The sequence below is a fragment of the Vollenhovia emeryi genome, unplaced genomic scaffold, assembly GCF_000949405.1.
Source record: "Vollenhovia emeryi isolate VEMERY1.0 unplaced genomic scaffold, V.emery_V1.0 DF939410.1, whole genome shotgun sequence".
Taxonomy (NCBI): domain Eukaryota; kingdom Metazoa; phylum Arthropoda; class Insecta; order Hymenoptera; family Formicidae; genus Vollenhovia; species Vollenhovia emeryi.
Genome location: NW_011966956.1, coordinates 25,878 through 48,827, shown reverse-complemented (window position 1 = coordinate 48,827; position 22,950 = coordinate 25,878). Strand labels below are relative to the sequence as shown.

General features: G+C 40.8%; 4 protein-coding genes across 4 annotated transcripts; 2 read left to right on the top strand and 2 right to left on the bottom strand.

Moving 5' to 3' along the window:
* Positions 1-23: 23 nt before the first annotated feature.
* Positions 24-1,049, top strand: LOC105557866. The gene is made up of 2 exons (XM_012005242.1): positions 24-438; positions 508-1,049. Exons 1-2 carry the CDS (start codon positions 385-387, stop codon positions 916-918), a joined length of 465 nt encoding a protein of 154 aa, XP_011860632.1. The 5' UTR covers positions 24-384; the 3' UTR covers positions 919-1,049.
* On the bottom strand, positions 956-5,116 carry LOC105557867 (activin receptor type-1). The gene is made up of 7 exons (XM_012005243.1): positions 4,552-5,116; positions 4,010-4,191; positions 3,687-3,933; positions 3,346-3,614; positions 2,634-3,274; positions 2,318-2,552; positions 956-2,191 (listed from the first exon to the last, which is right to left on the bottom strand). The coding sequence occupies exons 1-7, from the start codon at positions 4,610-4,612 to the stop codon at positions 2,054-2,056; spliced, it is 1,773 nt and encodes a 590-aa protein (XP_011860633.1). The 5' UTR covers positions 4,613-5,116; the 3' UTR covers positions 956-2,053.
* Positions 5,117-5,302: 186 nt separating this feature from the next.
* LOC105557864 (stromal interaction molecule homolog) lies at positions 5,303-13,447 on the top strand. Its single transcript, XM_012005239.1, has 11 exons — positions 5,303-6,145; positions 6,210-6,349; positions 6,408-6,527; positions 6,616-6,728; positions 6,816-6,931; positions 7,028-7,197; positions 7,289-7,432; positions 7,523-7,690; positions 7,806-8,070; positions 8,189-8,269; positions 10,430-13,447. Exons 1-11 carry the CDS (start codon positions 5,935-5,937, stop codon positions 10,948-10,950), a joined length of 2,049 nt encoding a protein of 682 aa, XP_011860629.1. The 5' UTR covers positions 5,303-5,934; the 3' UTR covers positions 10,951-13,447.
* Positions 13,448-13,526: 79 nt separating this feature from the next.
* Positions 13,527-21,745, bottom strand: LOC105557865 (lutropin-choriogonadotropic hormone receptor). Its single transcript, XM_012005240.1, has 13 exons — positions 21,120-21,745; positions 18,636-18,704; positions 18,454-18,525; positions 18,311-18,379; positions 18,061-18,204; positions 17,801-17,941; positions 17,638-17,703; positions 17,398-17,541; positions 17,251-17,322; positions 16,879-17,168; positions 16,459-16,638; positions 16,192-16,386; positions 13,527-16,086 (listed from the first exon to the last, which is right to left on the bottom strand). The coding sequence occupies exons 1-13, from the start codon at positions 21,329-21,331 to the stop codon at positions 14,678-14,680; spliced, it is 3,063 nt and encodes a 1,020-aa protein (XP_011860630.1). The 5' UTR covers positions 21,332-21,745; the 3' UTR covers positions 13,527-14,677.
* Between the last annotated feature and the right edge of the window lie 1,205 nt (positions 21,746-22,950).

Below are 22,950 nucleotides of genomic sequence, written 5' to 3'. Positions count from 1 at the left end.
AGTCCAAGCTGGCATCACTGCTCAGTGCTCGCCAGTCCCGCCACCGTAAAACCACAGTAGAAAGTGCAAACAAACCTTTCGTTTATCAGTTGCTCGTAAAGTTCTTTTCTCTAGCATTGGGCTGTGAAATATATAAAAATTACTTTCAAATTGTTAGAAACGTAAATATCTATTTGCCTAATATACACAATTATAGCATAATTGAGAGAGAGACTGTACTTGTGTTGAGTAGTTTTAATTGTAACCTTATTTAACCTAAAATTGCAATATACTCTTTACACACATTATTTAAATTGTCTGCGATAATGCAGTTACATTTACGAATTTTACGCAACAAGATTAATATTTGACAACAAGGAAGGAAAGACAGTTGCAAGTGAAGCTATGTCGAACCAGTCAAGCTCCAAGTCGGCTCGGAAAATCACAAAGTCTAGCGTGGTATGTGATTTGCTGACAGTGTTGATAATATTTAAAATTATATAGTCAAGTATGATGTTTTATTTCTAGGGCAAGGCTATAAAACTCATAATGGAACGTAACGTGGAGAGAAAAAAGAGTGGAACAAGTACGAAGGAAATTGCAAATAGTCTGAAAGTTGCCCATTATTGTAAAAGGTTCAACGGCGATAAGAAAAGTAGAACGTCAGTGGTAGGATTTTCAAAGAGCTTGGCACTGTTAGAGATGCGGTCCTATATCGCCCGTCAAGACTGGAAACATGCGTTAAATTTATTTCTTAGACTTGTCGAATACCCTGTTGAATTAGAGCCTTTAATATGGAGATACGCATTTATAATTTTATTACATACAAACGATACATCGCATCTCCATAGATTCTTCGAACAATGTATTGGTAGTCATTCAAATAATAGCGCTTTGTTAGAAAAGTTATTGTCATTGCCTCTAAAGGATGAGGATTGATTTCGTCTTTCAATGTATACTTGTAATACCGTACGTCCGTGTTAAGTCATGTAATATATAGTACATTTGTTAGATACAAATCTTTGTACAATGATTGCATTACATCTGATTATATTATATGCCGCACGATACGTTTCTTGTACATTCTTTAATAGCGCAATTAGATTATTTTATACATAATTATATTTATACATAAACATTGAATAGAAAAGCAATTCATGACATTACTACTCCAAGTATTATACAATTAGATATCTATGATAATCTTACACACTTTTCATTCATCCTCGTCAGTTGTCTCTATCCGTAACTCGCCGATGCGTGACCGCATGATTCTACAAGAAAGATGTATGATATCTATGTAGTAACTCTTATACACTATGTACAATTGTAATTTTTGATTATTTGTTAAAGCAGTCGATTCTAGCATTGATACTTGAAGAATTTTTAAACAAATATTTTAATTTTTCAGATTTTTACAAGAAATTGATTGAAAATGATATTATTTTTCTCTGATCTTACCAGTATGATTGTTATTTGTACATACGAATGCATTAGCTGAACCGAACGGGGCTACAATCACTTGGGGAAAATATTCGAAATAATGTAATAACTTCTTAATGTAAAATGTCTCTTATCAAGTAAAATATCAATTATTAAAATTAATCTCAATTAAAGAAATTGTATCATTACATTCCCCTTATAATAATTTTTCAAACGAATTATTTAGAAAAATTAAAATACTTAATTCCCTGTCTATTGAATTAACAGTATTTCTTGATTTTTAGTTTGACGAACGCTACGAAATTATACACTTAATACTATTATTGTTCCAGAATGAGATAACAGTAATGGAACATAAGGCAATAAAATCCATATGCCAAACATTAACAAACTTATTACCATCGTTACTTCGATATGTCAATATACGATATTTCTTTATCTTCATGATATAACGATCTGATAACGCATGAAGGTTGTTGTTGATGATTATGATGATGATGATAATGATGATGATGGTGGTGGTGGTGATAATGATGACGATTACAAAACTTGTAATGTACACAACAGGGTGGTGCAGCAACTGCAGTAATAAATAGATGAATGAAAGAAAGCTCGGTAAGATGTACGCTGGTCAGTCAAGGGGTAAATGAACACGTGAGTCGCTAGCTGCTAATTTAACGAGTGTCTTCTTCACTCTAAGAATGGGTAGCCTGGCCGCTGGTTTTCCGTGCCAACATTCTCGCATTAACTTGCCCATTCCAGCCAGAGTCTGTGAAGGGAGCATTTAATTTAATTAAACATACTAACGCAATGATAACGTAATAAACGTGGAACTTGGTCTAATTAACTGTGGTCTGACTTTGTTCTGATAAGGTAAAAGAGAAAAGGAAATTACCGGGTCAGAGTGCCACCTGTTAGGAAGTGGCGGCCTTCGCTGGTCAAACGAGACCAATTTACGCATTTCTTCTATGGAGGGTTCTTGATTGCTACTTGGCAACCATTCGCTGTACGGTATTGCGTATTCTAAAGCTACGCCATTACTTATGCATCTGCGACAGACTTCCCACAGTATCAATCCTAAGCTGTAGATATCGGCTCGTCTGAAGCTCTCCAAACATTCGACGTTTACCCTGAAAAAGTAACAACGCGGAATAAGCACGACCGAGATTGAAGCAATTTGTATGAATTTGAAGAAAGCAAGCTTCACTGACGTCTGTTCGAGAATTTCAGGACTCATATAGCGTTTCGTTCCTTGCCGCAAATCGACTCTGTCTGCTACGAGACGATCCTGCGTAGCTGCCAACGCAAAGTCGGCAATTACACAACCACCGTTGGTTTTGACCAGGATATTCTTCGATTTGAGATTGCGATGGGCCATAGCTGGTTTCCCTTTGGTGCCATGAATCTCCGTATGCAGATAGAGCAAACCGTTGGCGATACTCAGGCAAATGTTGAGCGTTTGATGAGGTGTCAATGGATGCGGCGACCGATTGAGGTGATCGAAGAGAGAGCCGAGAGGATGATACTGCATCACCAACCAGAGTTGGGTGCAACTAGCTCTACTGGTCATATCACTACCGATATATCCTAAGATATTGTCGTGTCTGGACGGCAATAGTTGCGAGTAAACCTCGGTCTCTCGAGCCCACGAAGCTTCGTCTCGCGAGAAATAAATTTTCACAGCTACATTTTCGCCGTGCCAAACTCCTCTCCACACTTCTCCGCCGAATCCACCGCTGCTACCGTTGCCAAGACACTCTACTAAAGCTACTTGCTTAGCTAAGGTCCTTTGTACTAACAAGGGTAATCCAGAACCAGAACCACTGGTCAAACTTCGCCCATCTAGATACTCCTGCAAATGTATACTTGGCATTAATTCACTGTCGTGTCGCTCATTATACATAATAAAGAAGCTGTACGCACTTTAAGCGTACTGTCACCAGCAGCCGTTGCTCTAAGCTCGTGCGGATGATACGTGGCAGATGACGTCGGCGAGGAAAAAGAAAAGTGCAACATGGAAGGCTCAATCTCGGAATCTAGAATAAGCTTGTTTCGACGCGAGGCCATTGGTCGTTTCCTTCGTATTCGATGTGCCAGCAGACTGAGTATAATCCCTCCAACCACAAGTAATCCGACCAGTGGTCCAAGAATCGCGAATGTTAACTTTATTACATAATATTCCTTGTCAGCATCTGAAAGCAATATACCCGTGTTATTTTTCCTTCTCCGAGCTAATTATTTTATGTCTCACTAGATGATCTCACTGGTTGAATAGTCCTCCAATTTGGGATATGGCCCGACGTTGCAAAAGTCCGCTTGACAACACTCCACCGAAAATTGAACGCCGCTCGAAAGCCTTCTATGAAACCCTCTAATATTCCTCCTTTCGTGTTGATCTGCATTTTGGCCACTTTCCTTGTCGCACATCAATAGTTTATGTTCCTCCGATTTGTAGCAGCCACGGCTAACGGACTCTGTACCGTCGGCTTCTCTCACCCTGGACTTCCAACACTTCGGAACAAAGGAACGCATTTAGCACACGTTCGAAAACAAATGTAAATCTAAAGAAATGTACGAGAATATTTACAGTGATTGCATCGGTGCAGATAACGGATGGCAAACATTCGGAATTGTCGCATATATGACATTTGTAAAGCTTTTGGCCGATTGCATTCAAACCGAGATCATCGGAAGGTTCGGGCTCAGGTAGATCCAATTTCTCATTGTCAAAAGAAATACCTTGGACTTGCAAAGCAATCTCTCGTTCACCTGAAACGTTCATTCACGACGTCAAATACACTGCAAGTTTGATTTTATACGTGTGTATATACAGGGTGTCAGACTCGTTCGTAGCCAAAGTAAAAATTACGGTAGTTATCGTGCAATTGACAAAAACGCCCGGCCTTCCGCTCCTTGTGCGCTCATTCGGCCAGACGTTCCGATCAATTGCGCGATAACTACTGCTAATTTCGCAAAACGGTACATGACTTTTCTTCTCAGTTTAACCCAGTCTACCGTAACTTTTAGCTTGGCTGCTACCGAGTCCGACACCTTGTAGAAAAGAGACAAGGATTTGACGAATCTTGGCGCGTCAGAGCAACGATAATTCGGGCGAGTTTATCTTCGTACCTGAACACAATCTGAGTGTCAACAAGAGCACGAGATGCGTGATAAATATAGCACCCGCCATTTCTATGCGCGTCAAAACACTGGGCCGACTGGACTGACTGGACTACTCCGGACTACTCGGCTCAAAGCGAAATTGCATAAAAATAAATCTCTCGCGACCTCCGTGCCGCACTCGTCATCCTCGCAGTTGCCTCCCTCGACTCGGCACGACACTCTCGAGCGTGGAAACGCGCGAATCTGTCATTCGAGTAACGAGAGCGCCCGCTCCATTCACGTCGGACACATAGTTTTCGGAGCATCGACGTCCCAGGGAGGCTCGAGCTATATCATATCTCTCGTACGGCGGAGACCGCGGTCTTGTCGCGCACCTCTCTGAGAGGAGAGTCCGCCTGGCTAGCGCTCCATTTTCTTACGAGTATATTTAATTATGCGTGTATATATAGTTTCGCCTAATCTGCTGTTTGTTCTTTAAACTTGCGCTTAATCTCCCACGTATATATCGGGCACAAATGTTAAAATGTCAGACACACACAATTCTCGGCCACGGCGCACGAAAATCGAGACGCGACGCGAGTGCGCGAGCATGCGCGGGAGCCACCGTGTCCGGATTGGAGGGAGGAGCTCGGCCAATTGGGACGTCGATTGGCCGAGCTTCGACTTCGAATTGGCGATCCTCGACGGGGGCTTTACGGGAATTTCCATGAATTGCCCCGCGGCCTGAAACGCACCTTCCGACAAGCTGTGCTCGGATAAACGTGAAATAAGCGCGCGATGCGATAAGCAAGGACACGCTTTGCCGTTGCTCTCGATCCGCCGCGCGCGTGCGAGCGTAAACAGCTGACCGGCTGGGGTGACGAGCTCACGAGGGTCCGTCTTAATCGTGCCCTCTCCTCCGCGATCGCCGATCCCAGGAATCCCAGGATCGGTGCGACTGGCTGACTGGCGACTGGATCGGGGAAAGCTCTGTTAGCGGCTGTTGGTTAACCTTGGCTGTAACGTCGGGGCCGTCGGGGAGGCATCTGATTCGCGAGACAGCACAGTCAGTGTACTTAATTCGACTTAATTGACGAGGCGGCGTATGGTCGGTGTATGCCTTGGTGCACGTCTCGGAGTATCAACTTGGAGCCCACCTTTATGGAGCTAATAATATTAGCGCGTGACACAGTTATGAAGCTGTTGCACTCGTAATCGTCGCGCTCACGCTTGTTATGCGCTCTCCGAGATATACCGTCGGCCCGAGTCTGATAACCTTGAATATATCGGCGATCGCGAGTCGGCAACATCGGCACCGAAGCTAAGCCCCGCGAGCCTCGAGCGCGAATAGTGAGGGGGCGAGAGGGGCCGAGGAGAGGTGTCAGGAGGGAGGCTGGGCGCTAACCTAAGATGCGAACGTCCGTGAACGTTGACGCGCTTATATTACTGGCCATTCATCTCTCGTACTGGTCCCTCGGCACGGTAGCGGCTAGCGGCGGAGCTCTCGACTCTACCCCGACCTTCCAAACCAGTGCCTCGAGCACTCCACATTCCAAGATAGCAGCCGCCTTCTCCGCCACCCTTACCAATGGACTGGCCCAGGCGGTGGCACACGAATCCAGTAAGTCGCTCGCACGAGCCAGCTCCGCTCTGGTGTAATCGAGCGTCTCCTTTCTTGTTCTCAGCTACAGACACCTGCAACGACGACCTAGCGTGCATCACCATGGCTTCTCACGACCGATTAGGCTTGGAGGCTATCAAGTCCCTCCACAGCCAATTGGACGACGACGCCAACGGCAACGTCGACTTATCTGAATCGGATGACGTAAGGATATATACTTGTATCTCCCGCATTTCTTACTCTAAGCGCAATTGTTTTACAGTTTCTGAGAGAGGAGCTGCAGTACGAGGCTGGTTACGAACGGAGACAGAGGGCTTTCCACCACAATGACGATATGCATATTAGTGTGCGAGAACTCTGGGAAGCCTGGTTGCGATCAGAAGTACGGCCGCCAGATATCTTTCTCATTTGCAACTACGTTGCACGTATACGAAACAGAATCTTGCAATTTTGCCCTTTCTCTGCGCTAGGTTCATAACTGGACTATCGAGCAAACGTCAGAATGGCTAACTTCCAACGTTGAGCTTCCTCAATATGTTCCTACTTTTATACAGCACCGTGTGACCGGTGCTACGCTTCCTCGGTATGTTTAGTCGGAATTGGATGTATCGTTGCTCGAGTTGCTAAAGTTTGATATTGAAAATCCTTGAAACGAAAACACTCCTTTCAGATTAGCTGTGAACAATATGCATTATCTTAGCAATGTTTTGGGCATCAAGGATCCTATCCACAAGCAAAAAATTGCTCTTAAGGCAATGGACGTTGTTCTCTTTGGACCCCCCAAAGGTGCAATTTAATATTACGTCTACAGCGCTCCGTAGTATAATTTCTTTATATCTTTAGATCTAATGTAACTAAAGCTCGTGTAACAATTAATAATAGATACGGGACATAATATCAAAGATTTGGTACTGGTTACGTTATTATTTGGAGCACTTATTGGATGCTGGTACGCGTATCAACAAAAGAAAAATTCACAAAAGCATCTTCATAGAATGATGAAGGACATGGAAAGTTTGCATAAAGCAGAACTCGCGCTGGAAAATTTACAGGTAACTCGTTCTGAAGGTTCCATCGAGTTCAAGATGGATACGTTTAACTAGAAAATTTGATTAACGTTGCATTACGTGTAACCAATTGCAGAAAGAACTGGAAAGAGCAAGAATGGAACAAGAAAGTGCGGCTACCGAGAAGCAAAATTTGGAAAAACGTTTGCAAGACGAAAGCTTGGGATTACATACTTCGTACTCGGATCTTGAAGTGTCGCAATTGAAAGCGGAAATCGAAGTTAATCCCATTCTACGTTTACTCTATATACACGCACACACACATGATGTAAATTAATGTGTTCTTTTCATCAATTTATACATCTTGCAGATGTTGAAGTTGGAATTGCAACGTGCTGAGGGTGAGCTCGAAGACAGGTGCTGGTCACCACCAGCCGGATTGCAGCACTGGCTACAAATGACTCATGAAATTGAGAACAAGGCATATACGAATAAAAAGATATCAGCCGAAAAACAACTTCAACAAGCACGAGAAGCGGTAAGAGAACCAACTTTCTCGCAATTATTTCATACGCTCAATTCGATACATTTGTATTAGATTATATTTGGCTCGTTTAGCTTAACATTTTATTGGCTTTTTTTCATCGTTGCAGTGCGAAAAATTGCGAAAGAAACGTTCCAGCCTGGTGGGTGCTTTTGTTTCGACTCATGGGAAGTCTATCGACGATGTCGATAAGAGCATTGTTGAAGCAAGAACCTCATTGAATGAAGTGACAAACGAGTTGAAGGAAAGAGTACATCGTTGGAAGCAGATTGAATTACTCTGTGGTTTCAATATAATTAACAATAATGGTTTAAATTACCTGGAGACAGTTTTATACCGAGGGACACCGAATGGTAGAGGTCTCGGGCTCAGAGGTATCTAATCCTGTATTAAGTAACGTAATATTATTCATTATCGATTCTCGCTGAAGGGATTTGATCATGTTATGGTTCGTTGCAAAGTTCTAAAGGATTTGTGCATAATTTATTGCAGGACGACTTAGTAGCCAAGATGATTTAGATGACGAGGCGAGTTCGATGTACGCATCATCGTCGGTCAGTGCAGTCGCTGCAGGTACGGATTCCAATGAGTACTTAGATTGATGTACCAATGCTCATTTTACTGTTATCATCGTGGCCTGTTTTATATGTCACATATATATACATCGACCACATGATGTTGAACCCTTTTTGACGATCGTTTACTAATGAGTTGAATTCTGTGTCTAATAATAGAGGAAATATTTTTTGTAGCATTGATAGCTTTATACCAATATAACTGACATATAACATAATAAAATTTCCATAATTTGTTAACATTGAATATTATGTACCTTAGGTGTACATTGTAACCACTATATAATAACGCGGCTAACATATGTACACGAGGAATGCAGAATGCAATCCAATTTTGCATATGTTGCCCGATAAGTAAGAGATTATGCAACAAGTAATAATAAATGATGCCATTATTGTGCCAAGATATGCCAATGTATCAATTTTTGGGATATGTGATATGTCAGAGGGACAGAGTAAAAATTAATTTTACGAATACTCATAAATCGGTTAAATTAAGGTACACCTGAGAGAAAGGTGTTACGTCAAAACAAATAAGAGTGCAATTATAAGTATAAACGCATAAAATGTGAGAGTTGTGGAAGCTGCTGTGTCCATGTATCTATTTTGTTTTATACATAATCGGCTCTTTTACGTTTGTCGCTTTCTTAGAGACTATATTTTCTTAAGGTACTATTTTAACCTTGGTGATTTGGTTCAATACTAAGTCAATTTACTAAGTGATATACCTCACATGTAGTATTTTTATTATTATAACGTACTTGATGTCATATGTAAAGAAAATTATTATGATTTCTCTTGAAAATGTTCAATTACATTCCAGTTATCTAACCTTCTAACACTAGTATTAGATCTGATTGCAACATATACATGACAATAGCTTGAAAATTATTGATTGATTAGAATACCACTTGTATGGATACGACACAAAGCAAAGTATTTCATTGTATACATAATGGGCAGTTTTATAATGTGTATATAGATACGAATCTCTTACAATCTCATGGAGGAAAGTTACATATTCAAATGTGCAATAATTTCTTTTTATCGAGAAACATATTTTGAATTCGTATAAATCTTGATATAAAATGTGATATAGGATCATAAAACCGTCGACAATCAATGTATTATGGGCATTGTATAATATATGTAAATAAGATATACATATGTATACAGATACAATATTTTTAGGATCAATTTTATTAACCAAATACTTAATTGAATTGCGTGCATATTTAAAAAAAGCTTTGTACCTTGTCTCAAATGTGTCTTGTTGCGACACACATTGTTATTCCCAAAGAACCAAAGTGTAAATCCAGTCTGTTATCCAGTTGTAAACGATTACCAATTAGGATTTAAATTGTTGCCTCGAAAATAATTTTGTAAGGCGTGTATCAGTTATATACTTGTCAAAGAAACGATGCCTTAAAATGTATTCCATATATATGTATATTACAGTGAGTTTGGTGAGGTTTTATAAAAAGTACATAACACAATGGCGTTATTTTTCTGTATGAAACATTTAGTAATCGCTATTAATAAATTCAAGCGAGTTTGGAAAAATAAGAATATATGGGCTTATTAATATGACCTATATTGAACTCTAGTGGTACTCCGGCTCGTTGCATGTTTTTTATTCCAAAGTCTAGCGCATATTCAATTGCTAACATAGTATTAAATAATGGACAGTCAAACGTATACTTGTACATACTGTTTAAAGCTGTAATTTGTCGATCAGCTTCCTCTCGTTATTTCTCACTACAGCTTTGCAAAGATGATGTAGAGTGTACGCTTTTTGTAGATTTGTGGATAAGACACGTTGAAAAGTGGACTGGTACTAACTAACGTAGAAAACTAACTCGAGTAAAAAGTTACCTTACAAATAGACTAACACTAACAATCAATCTTATTCAACTCAAAATTCTATATATTGCTGATGAATTGCGTGAGAAATGAATCACCACTTTGCTCTAGTGCAAGTTCGTACATATAGAGGAAATATGTAGAAATAGTTGAGAAAAATTTTCCACAACGCGAGCGTCTCGTGTAACTTGCAATGTGTCAAAGCGACGCACACAAATCGAAGCTTTCATTAGTACCATTGTCCTCTTAGCGATAAAGAAAGAATTTAGACATCATATAGTTGGCATATTCGTAGGTATTTCGGAGAATTCAGCGTGGAAGGAATCATCGGTACCGCCCGGTGGCCGATTTGGAAATGAACTCTCCGATTCTTCGAGCAGCGAAGCGGAGAAAGAAACACTCGGGGTCGTCCACTTTGTGCTAGGTGATGGACCAGAAGAACCCGTTGGAGCCTCCGGAAAAACTGCGCCGTACAAAGAAAAGTCCAGCATTGTACGTTCTTACAGCCAGGACACAAACATACTGGTTAGCGAGGACAAGGCTTTGTCGGTTCTGCCGAAAACGTCGTATTCGGAAAATTCACTCGACATCTCGGATAGGTCCAGTTGTCGTCCTGCAACAGCGGCGGCGGCGACGACGACGACTACAACTACAGGCGCCAAGAAATTATTTAAAGAATTACCTACGGTAATGTCAGTCGACGATGAGACACTCTCGACCGATTCCAATTCTACCGCCGACAACGATGAACTTAAACGAAGGCGCAGAAAGCTACACTTTCCAGCCTTTAGAAAGAACAAAACTAAAATTACGTGATGTCCGCTAGTCACATAATCTCATTTGTTACTTAATTGCTATCCGTTACAATTAGTTGTAATCGCGACATGCACTTGAGAATTATTTTACCAGTAATTATTAATTGTTAGCTACTATTATTCACGCGACAGACGCAATACACAGACAATATATAAAACATACACGTACACTCTCTTTCTCTTACTGGGTTTTTTTTTCTTCCTTTGCGCGCGTATAAACTCACGGAAATGTAACGATCGTTCAGGATGTTTGTTGACCCCGGTGTTCCTTCCACTTTGCCAAACTTGCGTATGCGCAAAATAATAACGAGACACAAGTCAACGGATACACCACGGAAAGACATCCGACCTAGATAAATAGATTTTTAGAATTGCAATATTGAAAAGTTTTAATATTGTGGCAATATATATTTTCGGTATGTACTTTTTAGGAGACTAAACGTTCTCCAAGCCGCAAACTTTTATGAAATAAGATTTTTTCACGATGACGCTAGTAATAATAATAATTATCGTTAGTGTAATCTTTTTTATCCGCGATTTAATTCCGTAGCTTTAGTCATCGTCTAGATACTGGACTGGGCACAAATTTAATGTTGAGAATACACCCAGCTCTCTTTTCACGTTCCGCGAAAGAAGAAATCACATTATTTGTGATAAAACCGTGCGCATTCTGTTAAGTTACTTATATGATTGACAATGAATTTGACAATTTTTCGATAATTCATCATTAAGAATTGCCAGTAAGATCTGTATCTGTACATATGTATACACGAGAGATTACAAGAAAGTTTTCGCAAAATTACGCGCAAGCAAGAAGCTGCGTAAAAAGAGAGTCGGGCGTAGACCCTTGTCCGTGTGTCATTTGCTTTTACGTATCATATTATGAGGAATGATGCACAAAGGCAACATGGTGGCAAGGGTGTCCTCGTAAAATGATATTCAAGTTATTCAAATTATCGTTAATTCTCGTACCGTCCGTATATACTGGCAATACATGTGAGTTACTTGGGCACTTTGGCAAAGCGAAAACGTTATAATACAAATTTTATACATTTGTACAACGTGTACTTGTATGTAAAGTAGATTGTTAAGTACCGTGCAAGATTTTATCGCAAACGCGCGCTTAAATAATAGCAAAATGACTTTTTCCATATCTTTGTACAGAGACATATCCCAACAGACAACATTGGAATTTCCACTTGAAACCTTGTAATTTTCCATTGTCTAAATTACATCTTCAAACTGTAAAGATCTTTATGCAAGTATGTATAATATTCGTTAGATTCTTAAAAGATTAGCTGTACAGTCGTATGCTACACAGTCGTATAGAATTTTCAGTAAATTTAGATTGTTTCAGAGTGAGCAATTTCAAAGCCCTGTTTCTTTCCATATGTTTTTGCTTTAAATCTTTGACGCCGCTAGAACGTAACTATATTATTGTGTACATACATAGACATAACTGATATATTTTAACGTCTTTACAACTTCACTTTTTAATGCACCTATTGTCAGCTTAGAATCAAATGACTTGCAGAATAACTTACATCATAGTGAGTCTGGAACTGGTAATTACTCTGGTAATTTTAGTGATTTCTTAAAAAAATTGCCGCTTATTTTACGCTCGCGCGAACGCGTTATTACAATTATATAACAGTTTCTCAACATGCTAGATTCGTTTGCAGATGATGTTTTGTCACGTTAGTCTATCTGAATCGTATTGAATTCTATGCCTTTGTGACATGCTCAAATAGTCGTACCATTTCCGTCTTTATGACAAATTTATTTTGAGTAACTTTGGTAAACATTTGTAATTATGTGATCAAACTGACATAATTTCAGTATAAAGATTTAGAACGTTTCAAATTATAAACTTGTGATTTTTTTTTCTAAAAACAATATGATTAGCTAATAATTATATAACATGCTTTGTATTAATTTTGTATAACGACAAGTAATTCTTTAGAATGCTGTATCGTTAGCAATTTGCTCAAATTTGTCATCTTTGTACAGAAATTTATGAACCAATTAAAAAAATATACTATGAGACTGAAATGTGTCAGCTTTGTCACAAGTATGGTCGTTAGCCCTCCATAAAACGTTCTTCCTTAGAGATTTTTGAAGCAATGAATCTATATCTACAAAGGACAGTTTCTAAGGCTATGTATATTACCTCTATATGTTATTTTGAAATGAATGATAGATCTGACCTTATTACCTATTAAGCAGTATGAGTAAAGTTATACGAGGATTTGATTCGCACTGCGTATTTGCACTCCGTACAAATCTTCGTTGAAGTTATACATATAATACATAAATAGATATAATTTTATTAGTATATTCGTATTTAAATTATTATATTCTTGATATAATCTTATGGTGTCGCTTGCAAATGCAATGCAACGTCTTCCTTGGTACATTTTACAGAAATAAATGAATCAAGTTTAAAGAATTGCCAAACAAATAACCGAACGTACATAAAATAAAGTAGAATTACATTTAAAAAAAAAATGCATTCTTTTCACACGTATGGACTCGTCGAAAGTTGTTTTATAATTTGCCTCTTATATCCATTTTATTTCTATTATTTTACAGATGTTACTAATCCACCAATTGTCGACTAAAAAATACTTATTATCAATCCATCGTTTTCACAAAGGTTTTATTTGATTTTATTTAACATCACACATGCTGTTATCAACTACTTCTAACAAATCACTCGGAAAAATTCACAATTATCGATTAATCATTTTGATATTATTAATTGTAATTCGTTTACGCGAATTTAGATTTAGATTTTGAAACGTACATAAAATGGCCTTGTACGCAGAATTTACATTAGATAGCGATAAACGCAACGTCATTCATACAGTAAAATATATAATCTGCCAATATATAAATAAGCATCCCACCGTCAACATTCAAATACTGCGTAAGAGGTAAATTGCGATTTGGCTCAAAATCTTATACTAGGACGGTAAGACCGTTGCGATAGTTTTTGTATAGATTTATTTGTGTATGTAAGTCATAATATCATTACATACACATATATATACATAATGATATTATATATGCATACATGTAGAGTTCGATGTACAACAGCTATCGAATGACTACTCGCTACTGGGACTAGTAGCTTAAAACTCTTTGACCCAAGATCGGCGTAAATTGTAAATAGTACAGAGTTAAAAAACTCAATCAGTCTTATAACGTAAAAGTATAAATATATAACATATACGTGCATATACATGTACGAACGGACGGACTACTTCGTTAGACGTTTATGCAATTAACCGAAATGGATCATGTCCGACAAACCCTATTACGTTTCGTCGCGAAAAACGATTGCACTTATTAAATTCGCCAATGACTTGTTAATAATTCTTTAGATGTATACCGTTGGTATTCCGTTAATATCTCGTTAGCATTTTCGTGAAAATATACAAATAACATTGAATAGAAAATGAGAGACGCGTATTTGGAACCGCGTCGTGATAACATACGCTCGTTACGCCTGGCACGTTCTCGTTCTCTACCTCGCTTTAAGCAACAATTTTAAACATGTACAAAACGCCATAAATATATAAATACACACTACACAGGTATACCAGCGAAGATTGTTAATACTGAATTTGCTCGAAGAATTCGCTCGACGAAAATATACTTAAAAAATGCGACGCATATTACATATGTATAATACATAAAAATATAAATGGTATAGCTAGAAATATTTAATTCGTCGGTATATTCTCGTCGTCTTGTTGATCGCTGGTCTCAGCCGCGGAAGGTATGGTGGCGAGTAGCCTAACGGCCAGTCTGCCCGGAGACCCTGGAGGCTCCGGCTCCTGAATGGCGAGTTGACGAGTTAATCGCGGCTTCGGTCTGATCGGTCTCGGCGTGTTACGCGCGCTAATTTCTAGAGAGGCACTGGATCTCGAGATGCGCCAGGTACTGGTGCTGGCAGTGGTCGCGGAACCGGAAGAGTCGTTCCGCGAGGAGCTTAAATTGGAATCCTGCGACGGTTTCCTAGTGATCAGCCAAGAGGAAGTCCTCCGTTTCGGATCTAGCAGTCTGAGCGGAATGCCGCAGTGGTGCGTCTGCCGCCAAGAATCCGATCTGGACGAGGAGAAATTTTCGCTGGACGACACCGAGGACGCCCGTTTGTGCTGTTTCTGTTGAATCTGGGCGATTTGATAGGCGTACTGATCGGTGCGCGCGTGCCGTGGCCGGGAATCGCGTGTGCACGGCCAGAACACACCGGCGCTCCACCAACGGTAAGACGAGCAACGGCTCTCGGTCTCCAACAATCTCGGGTTACAGGTGCACGGTGTTTGAACTCCCTGGTTCTCTCGCGACGATCGATCGACGAGACTGTTCGTATTGGCGGGCGTTTGCCGATTGCTAAAATTCGAACTATGTCGGCACCTGCCGATACCTCGAGTTACACGCGACTCTTCGATCGCCTTGCATATCAACACGCAATCCTTCTTGAATTGTTTCGTGAGGATCGCGTAGAGAAAAGGATTGCAACAAGAGTTTAGCGGCAGCACAAATACCGCGAAAACTTTCGCTTGCTCCAGAGACACCAACTGCAGCCCGAAGGTCGCCGTGAGAGAGAAGAAGGCTATCGGTGACCAGCAGAGGAAATCGGTGAAGACGAGCAACGCCATTCTCTTTGCTATACGAGAATCGTTTGAATTCCATGCCTGGGAGCCTCGTATCGCGCAGTACATCTTCAAGTAGCATCCCATTAATATCAGAAAAGCCACTCCGTTAATGAGCATGAGAAATACTACGTACGCGAGTGCCGCGCTGCCATTGGTTTCAAATGGCAGACAAATTGCGAACTTTCTGTAGTCCGAAACTCCCAATAGCGGCAGACTCGCCATGCATAGGGCGAAACACCATCCTATCGTCATAATGTAGCCTGCGTGCTTCAACGAGAGCCGCTTGTTCAGATGCATCGCGTGCGTTATCGCGTAATTCCTCTCGAGAGTAATCACGGCAAGAGTGTACACGCTCAGTTCGGAGCTGAGGACTCCCAGGAAGCCAGCCAGCTGACATCCGGCCGACATTTGCCACGGTATCGCGTACATTCGAAACTCTCCCAATGTCGATGCATCAACAACAGCCAATAAGCCTGCACAAATGCACATCACATGTTACATTTATATCGTCGAGTGTTGGAAAGTTGGAAGTAATACGTAAACTTATTAAATATGGGAGAAACATGAGAGAAATTTACCTAGATAAACACCCATGAAAAAATCGGCAGCGGCTAAATTGCAGACTAAGAATCGTGGCACATCCATCTTGCTTCTCGAGAATATTAAGACAAACACCACGGTGCCATTCCCGAGCATGGCAAGGAGGAAGACTATCCATACACCGCACCGTAAAGTCCACCAGTCGAATAAGTCTTGGCACGGTAGGAAAGGACCTGAAAATTTCACATACATACGTGAGTACATGCGAATTAATTACACGGATGAAATATTTAATACTGTCGTACCGGGTTGCGGCAAGCATTGGATGCGAGAGGGTACAGTCCGACTGGTCGATGTCGTTCGACCGTCTAGATTTTCGAAATAATCCTCTACGTAGGAAGGCAAGTTTCCAGGGTAGGTAAAATCTGAACCAAAATTAGCCCAAAGTTCATTTATCTGCGATCCAAATTTATCAGTCAAGTTATCTAAGAAGGGAAAAACGTTATTATTTTAGTAGCGCAAAGATCATTGATGAATTATGATACTACGGATACGATGATGTGACGGACGAAAAACATATTTTGTAATCTCTGACCAATTGTGAGATTATTGCAAATGATTTTCAATGATCGAGTGACGACAAGCATCGAAAGTACAAGATACAAAGGGTACAAAAGGTGGAAGAGGTCGTAAGGGGAGAGAACGTAGAGAAACAAGTTACTTACTCAATTGTGGCCAGATATCGCTAAATGTCGAATTCCATAAACTAGTATCGAAATCGTCGGTAGGAAACAAAATTGATTCCTGTACCGGTGATTTTGTGACAGATTCCTCTACTTCGAGCGAGAGAAACGAACAACAATGATAAGCGTATGACAGCAACATTGTTTGTACTCGCGGAAATCTGTCGGGAGATGGAAACTCTCGCAATGCAGGATTATTAAACGTCTTGAGGTGCAATAATCCCGCGAGTCCTCTTATCGGCAGTGTAGGGAAAACATTATTTCCTAAATTTCTACAAATAAATATCTGAATATTAAAATCGATTTGTAAAACATATGAGAATGGTACAATGCGAATTATGCAGATACGCTTACAAGTCTTGCAACCGTTTCGTTTCTCTGAACGCATCAGGATGTATATATTCGATATAATTATTCTCCAAGTCTCTAAAATGTGATTAAATTGAAATGTAAGTGATTAGGAGAGACTACAGGAGTAACTTGACGAAGCTGCGCACTTACAAAACTTGGAGTCTAGATAATCCGGTAAAAGCGTCACTGGAAATGCTCTGCAAGTTATTGTTGGACAAGAGTAGATCGTGCAGCATATTCAAACCTTTAAAAGAATCGTCGGGTAATGAAGAAATCATATTACTGGCTAAATCCCTAAAAAGATGAGATACACTGTCTTCGACATTCAATGTTTCACACACGTTGGGTTATTATACACAAGTATATCTGCATATCACGTTACATACTTACAAAACACGAAGTTCATTACAGTTTCGTAAATTTGGTATCTCTGTCAACGAATTGGATTTCATGTCGCTAAAAACAGAGACAGAGCACATGTATACATTAATGCGATACACATTAGCAGAAATGGTCATTGTCAAAAAGGAAAGACGATTTCGATTCAACTTACAGACTTTTGAGTTTCGGGCACTGTCGGCAAAGATTAGAAGGAACCTCCTTCAATTGGGAACGATCTAATCTCAATACTTCCAAGGACGCTGCTCCATTTAGATTGGGAAAAAGCCGTAATTCTTTCACGTTCGACAATATTCTACAATTGATGAAAAAATTATACCGTGTAATAATTTCGTTTATCGTATACGCTAGTTTCCGCTAGATGCAGACTGCGATATATGTATAATACACAATGGTTGGAAATAAATTACTTACAACTTACGAAGTTTTCCAAGATTTTGGAAGGTTTCGTCGTGTATCTCCTTAATAGGATTTCCGCGTAAATCGAGCGACACCAAATTATTAGCGTAGCGCAACGCATCTTTCGTGAGTCGTTCTATTTTGTTATTCGATATAGACCTAGAGAGAAAATAACGAATTGAGGAAAGGCAAGCGGACGAAAAGATATTTCAATGATATAAAACTAACGAGTTTATAAACAGATTTTATACAAATAGGCACTTACAATTCTTCGAGGCTTGGTAGATTTAGAGCAGCGGCTGGTATCTTTCTTAAATAATTTTCATCGAGTTCCCTGAAGACAGGAAGAATGAAAGATATCATGTTATGGATAAATTGTTGACTTGATAGTAATTTTCATATACTTACAATATACGAAGATTCGGTAAGTTTATAAACGCGTCATCGTGAATGGCACGTAGGTGATTACGTCGAAGAAATCTAAAAATAAAGATACATGTGTATATGTAGCGCGTAACGACACCTTCAGATTCCATATCTTCCTTCCATCTACATTTCGTCTCATAATTATTAAATATACGCATACTTACAAAATTTCGAGATTGGGAAATTGGAAAGCATGTACTGGAATGTCCGTTATATTGTTGTTGGTCAAATCACTGAAACAATCACGAGATCTATCTATAAAATTGCATATTACAACAAATACAGCAGTTAGACATTAAAGACGTAATATGAAAAGGTTTCTCACACGTTTTAACATTGTAAATTGTTCATGTCACGGAAAATTAAGGATTGCAACTTTCTGTTTTCGCGTAACAAAATTTGCAAAATCGAAAATGTCATAGCGGGTCATCGGGAGACGTTTTTTAGAACTTGGAGTGAAAAAGACAGACTGTAAAAAAAAACAAGGTCCTAGCGTGTGTACAATTTTATCTTCCCACTTATACCCGTCGATTAACATCGGCACAGCGCTTTTACATAAATGAGCCCGGGGCCTGATAAAAAGAAATAGGACAATACCGAGAAAACTGGCGATTCGACACTTTTATTCTTTTACTCGCACGAGCGACCGGATCGAGGGGGACAGAGACCGAGGGTTGCGTGAATTCTGGCCATTTTTATGAGTTCTTCGACCTCTCTTACTCAGGGCGGATCGATCTCTTATCCGTTTACCAAACGGGACGAAGTAGCAGCGCTTTATGGCTATATTTTATATAACAATAAAGAGAGAAAAGTTGACTGCCATAATGCAGAATGTTTACAATGATTAATTTAAAGGAAATTTATAATAAATACAAAAGTAAGACGGAAATCTCTATAGTATGTTCGTGTAAGATTATCGCCGCGAAATAGCTAACACTTGCTCGACACGACAATTTTACTCGCACGCAACTATCCACTTATTCGGGCTTGCTCGATTTGTTGTTACTCTTACTTGGGCACACAACGCTCTTTCCCACTACTCCTAATCATCTACTCGGTATTTTTCAAGAAACTCAATTTTAATCGTAAAATATATTTTTTAAACATTGTGAGATGCTTTCGATAGAAAGATGTGGGACGATTCAGTTGCTCGCGATCCACGCATACGCATACGCATACGTTGTGTCAGTGAGCGTACAGTATTTTTCCTCTCGTTCATTCGTCTTAAAATAGAAAAGGTATAACCAGCGGTGTCTTACGATACTTTAACGCACGCTTTTTTTGAAGTTCCAACGGCGAACTTTCTCGGCGCGCACGGACATTGGGTTCTAATTACGCTTTCGTTCGGGATCATGATTCCGTTACGGGTGGACCTTTGAAAACTTTCGATATTTCATACTCAAGGACAGCTTGAATTTACCAGTCTTTGTACACCTGAGATATTGAGGAATATTATACATCTGCAATATACATATGTATAACGTACATTATTGTAAAAGGATCCCCACTTGTCGCGTTATGAATAACAGAGAATTACTTGAAACAATTTTCGGAACAAAACTTGTTCGATACTTTCGCAATAATAATATAATAAGAGTCGCAGTGGCAAGAATGGCTTGCGAATCTCGGTTGCTTTCATAATTTTCAAGCAAAATTAATCAAGTTTGGGAATGAAATTATTTTCGCAATAGGTGTCACGGTCGCACCGTCGCGAAGGAAACGTGAAGAGAATGACGAACGGCACATTTTCCGTATTCTCGCGATATTAACGAACGAACGTTACAAACGTATAGAAAACAATGTATCAATATAAATTACGCAGTAGAACCGAGCCCTGTGACTGACAATAAGAGAAACAGCGCAATAACCGAGATATTATTTCGAGGTCTGTCTCTTCTTCTTTTCTATTTTGTCAGAAAAGAGCCCAACTGTTATTTATCGGCGAATTGGCAGTTTTACAAGTTTCAATAAAATGGAAAGAAAGGCCAGCAGGTGACCGGAAGCTAACTGCGTGAAGAAGCAGAGTAGAATCGAGAATAAGTTTTGCTCATCGATCCTAAATCGCGATCTATAGAACATTGACTGTCGTTTCGCTCGGTATGTAGGTCGCATCGTGGTGTATGTGTCAAGTATGGCGTTACTCCTTTTATATTTTTTTTCCCTTCTTTCTCTATCATTCGATCGAAAGTTTTCGCCCGATTACTCTCGCACGCGGACAGACGCGGTTGGCAAAAATAGCAAGCTGGAGAAGATTAGTTATTTGCACGTTGTTTGCATCGCTCTCTTACGTCTCGTTTATCGCGAGATGCAGAGACACTTAAAAGCAAGGATACAGAGCGGTTTCTTTCAGCTGCGAAGACGGGCCCGCAAGGCCTAGAGTCGTATGTAGGGCACGCGATGACGGGCGTCCGTTACGTTTACCTTCTAGCTGCGATTGCAAAGATGAATTGACGCGACTTACACGGTCATTTGGTACAACAGTTAAGTAGCCTGACGTGCGACATTTTCACGTTTGAGAGAGCAGAAGCGGGAACGTTTCGTTTATTAAGGAAAATTGGCGAGATTGTCAACACGCAGGTAGAGAGGCCATTTCTCTGCGCAACGTAGTCGACACAGTCGTGATTGATGCAAAGTCGCCAAGTACTCACATCTTGGTAACGTTAACAGGAACAATGGCTTTCAATAAATCAACATCGTAGATGAGTTGAACGACGAGCAGATTGGCGCCGCGGCACAGCAGCTCTCGTCCTTCGGCGACGACGTTACACGGGATTACGTGTTCCGGCGTGCCGCTCCGGCAGCAGTGAATGATCGCCAGGAGGACGACCGCAATCCCGTTGCGACGAGACCGCGTGCACATACCGGTCGACCCTGTGCCCGTCCGCCCGCGTAATTCGCTCTCGCAGCTCTCTTCCCCGCCGGATACGTCGCGCCCAGGACCAAGTCACCTCACCATTCTGCCCCGCGTCGTCCGTTGACATCCGTACGTCCGCGGTCCACGTCCGGGCCCGCGTGCAAGCGGCCGACCATCAATGACGGTAGTGAACTCCATAAGTAGCCGCCCTCGTAGCAGCTCTCACTCTCGTCGCCGTCGTTAGCGCCCCTGACACCACCGTCGTCAGCAGCAGCAGCACAACCACCACCGCCACTGCACCCGCCACCGTTGCCGCCGCGCCTCGAGGGGAAGGAGCTGTCCCAGGCTGGCTGAACAATTGCGATCTTCGGTTCCGAGGAGAGACTCCGCCGCTCGCTCCACGGCGCATTTGCCAACTGATCCGATATTTCGCACAGTTCTTACACGGATTTCGTACATCGCGCATCCCCCCTACTCATCCCGCCATCCCGTCCCACTCGACACCCACCCTGCTTCGCTCGACTTTCTCGACTCCGATCCTGCCGCGCGCGACGCACGCGACATGCGACGATCCGGTTGTATGTCGACCGGATATAATTTGCACTGAAAATTAAACTATTCTGCACATTCATATTCCTTTCCATCGCAAGTATCGTCGCGGCTGTCGCAACTCACGATATTCCTTCTCGGCTCTCGTCTCATCCTCGCTTCAAACGTATTCTTCTTCGCTGCAGCCATACTGAATTGTATCAGAATTGACGAGTGCGAAAGTTGTCTGAACCCGGCAAACCCTGCAAACCGAAACCAACGAATTTTACCGCACGCCACTACTTGCGTTTAACAATAAACAATTTGATAACATACGTGAGATGATATTAAGACAGGATTCCCTTCTCCTTTATTATCCTATATTAATAAATGGAACAAATGCACGTACAATTTCGCCCTTCGTATGTTCCTGCGTCCAGCGAGAAACACATCTCGCGATGAGGATAATAATAATAGATAATCAGAATGAGAGCTGTTTACTAACCCGCGATGCTTCATTCCGAGAGTCTCACTCGATGGTGGGATTTCCACGTACGTAAATACCTACAACAATTATAAACTTGAGAACCAATGGCGGTTACGTGCGTGTGACACACATTTCACTTAAGACGCGTGCGTTTTGAAGGAGACGAATTGGACACTGTCGAGCATCACTTACTTACTCCAAGTACGTTAGTCATTTTGTTACCAATTGTAATTATTGTAATTAGGTCTGCTTATCCAGATGAATCCAGATCCCGTGGCGTTGCCCTAGCCTAGCCAATTTGAATTTTCACTGTTTTACCGACACAGGGAAGGCGTAGGTGTCGGTAAAACATGTGAGCATTGACAATTGTATAGTCCTGCCCTCTTGAGCTGTTTTCTGTAATATCAAAATAATCCCTCTATCGGTAACTACATAAACACAAATCCAACCTTTTCAATAGCTGCTTCCCAGATAGCTATTTCCTTTTACACTCAAGTGATACTGAGGATGTGTTCGAAAATGGATTTAGTTACTGCCAGTGAAAACAGTATAGTTGGTAGCAATGAAAATTACTGGTGCTGCGTTTTTCGCACGCCAGTAAAGTCAGTAT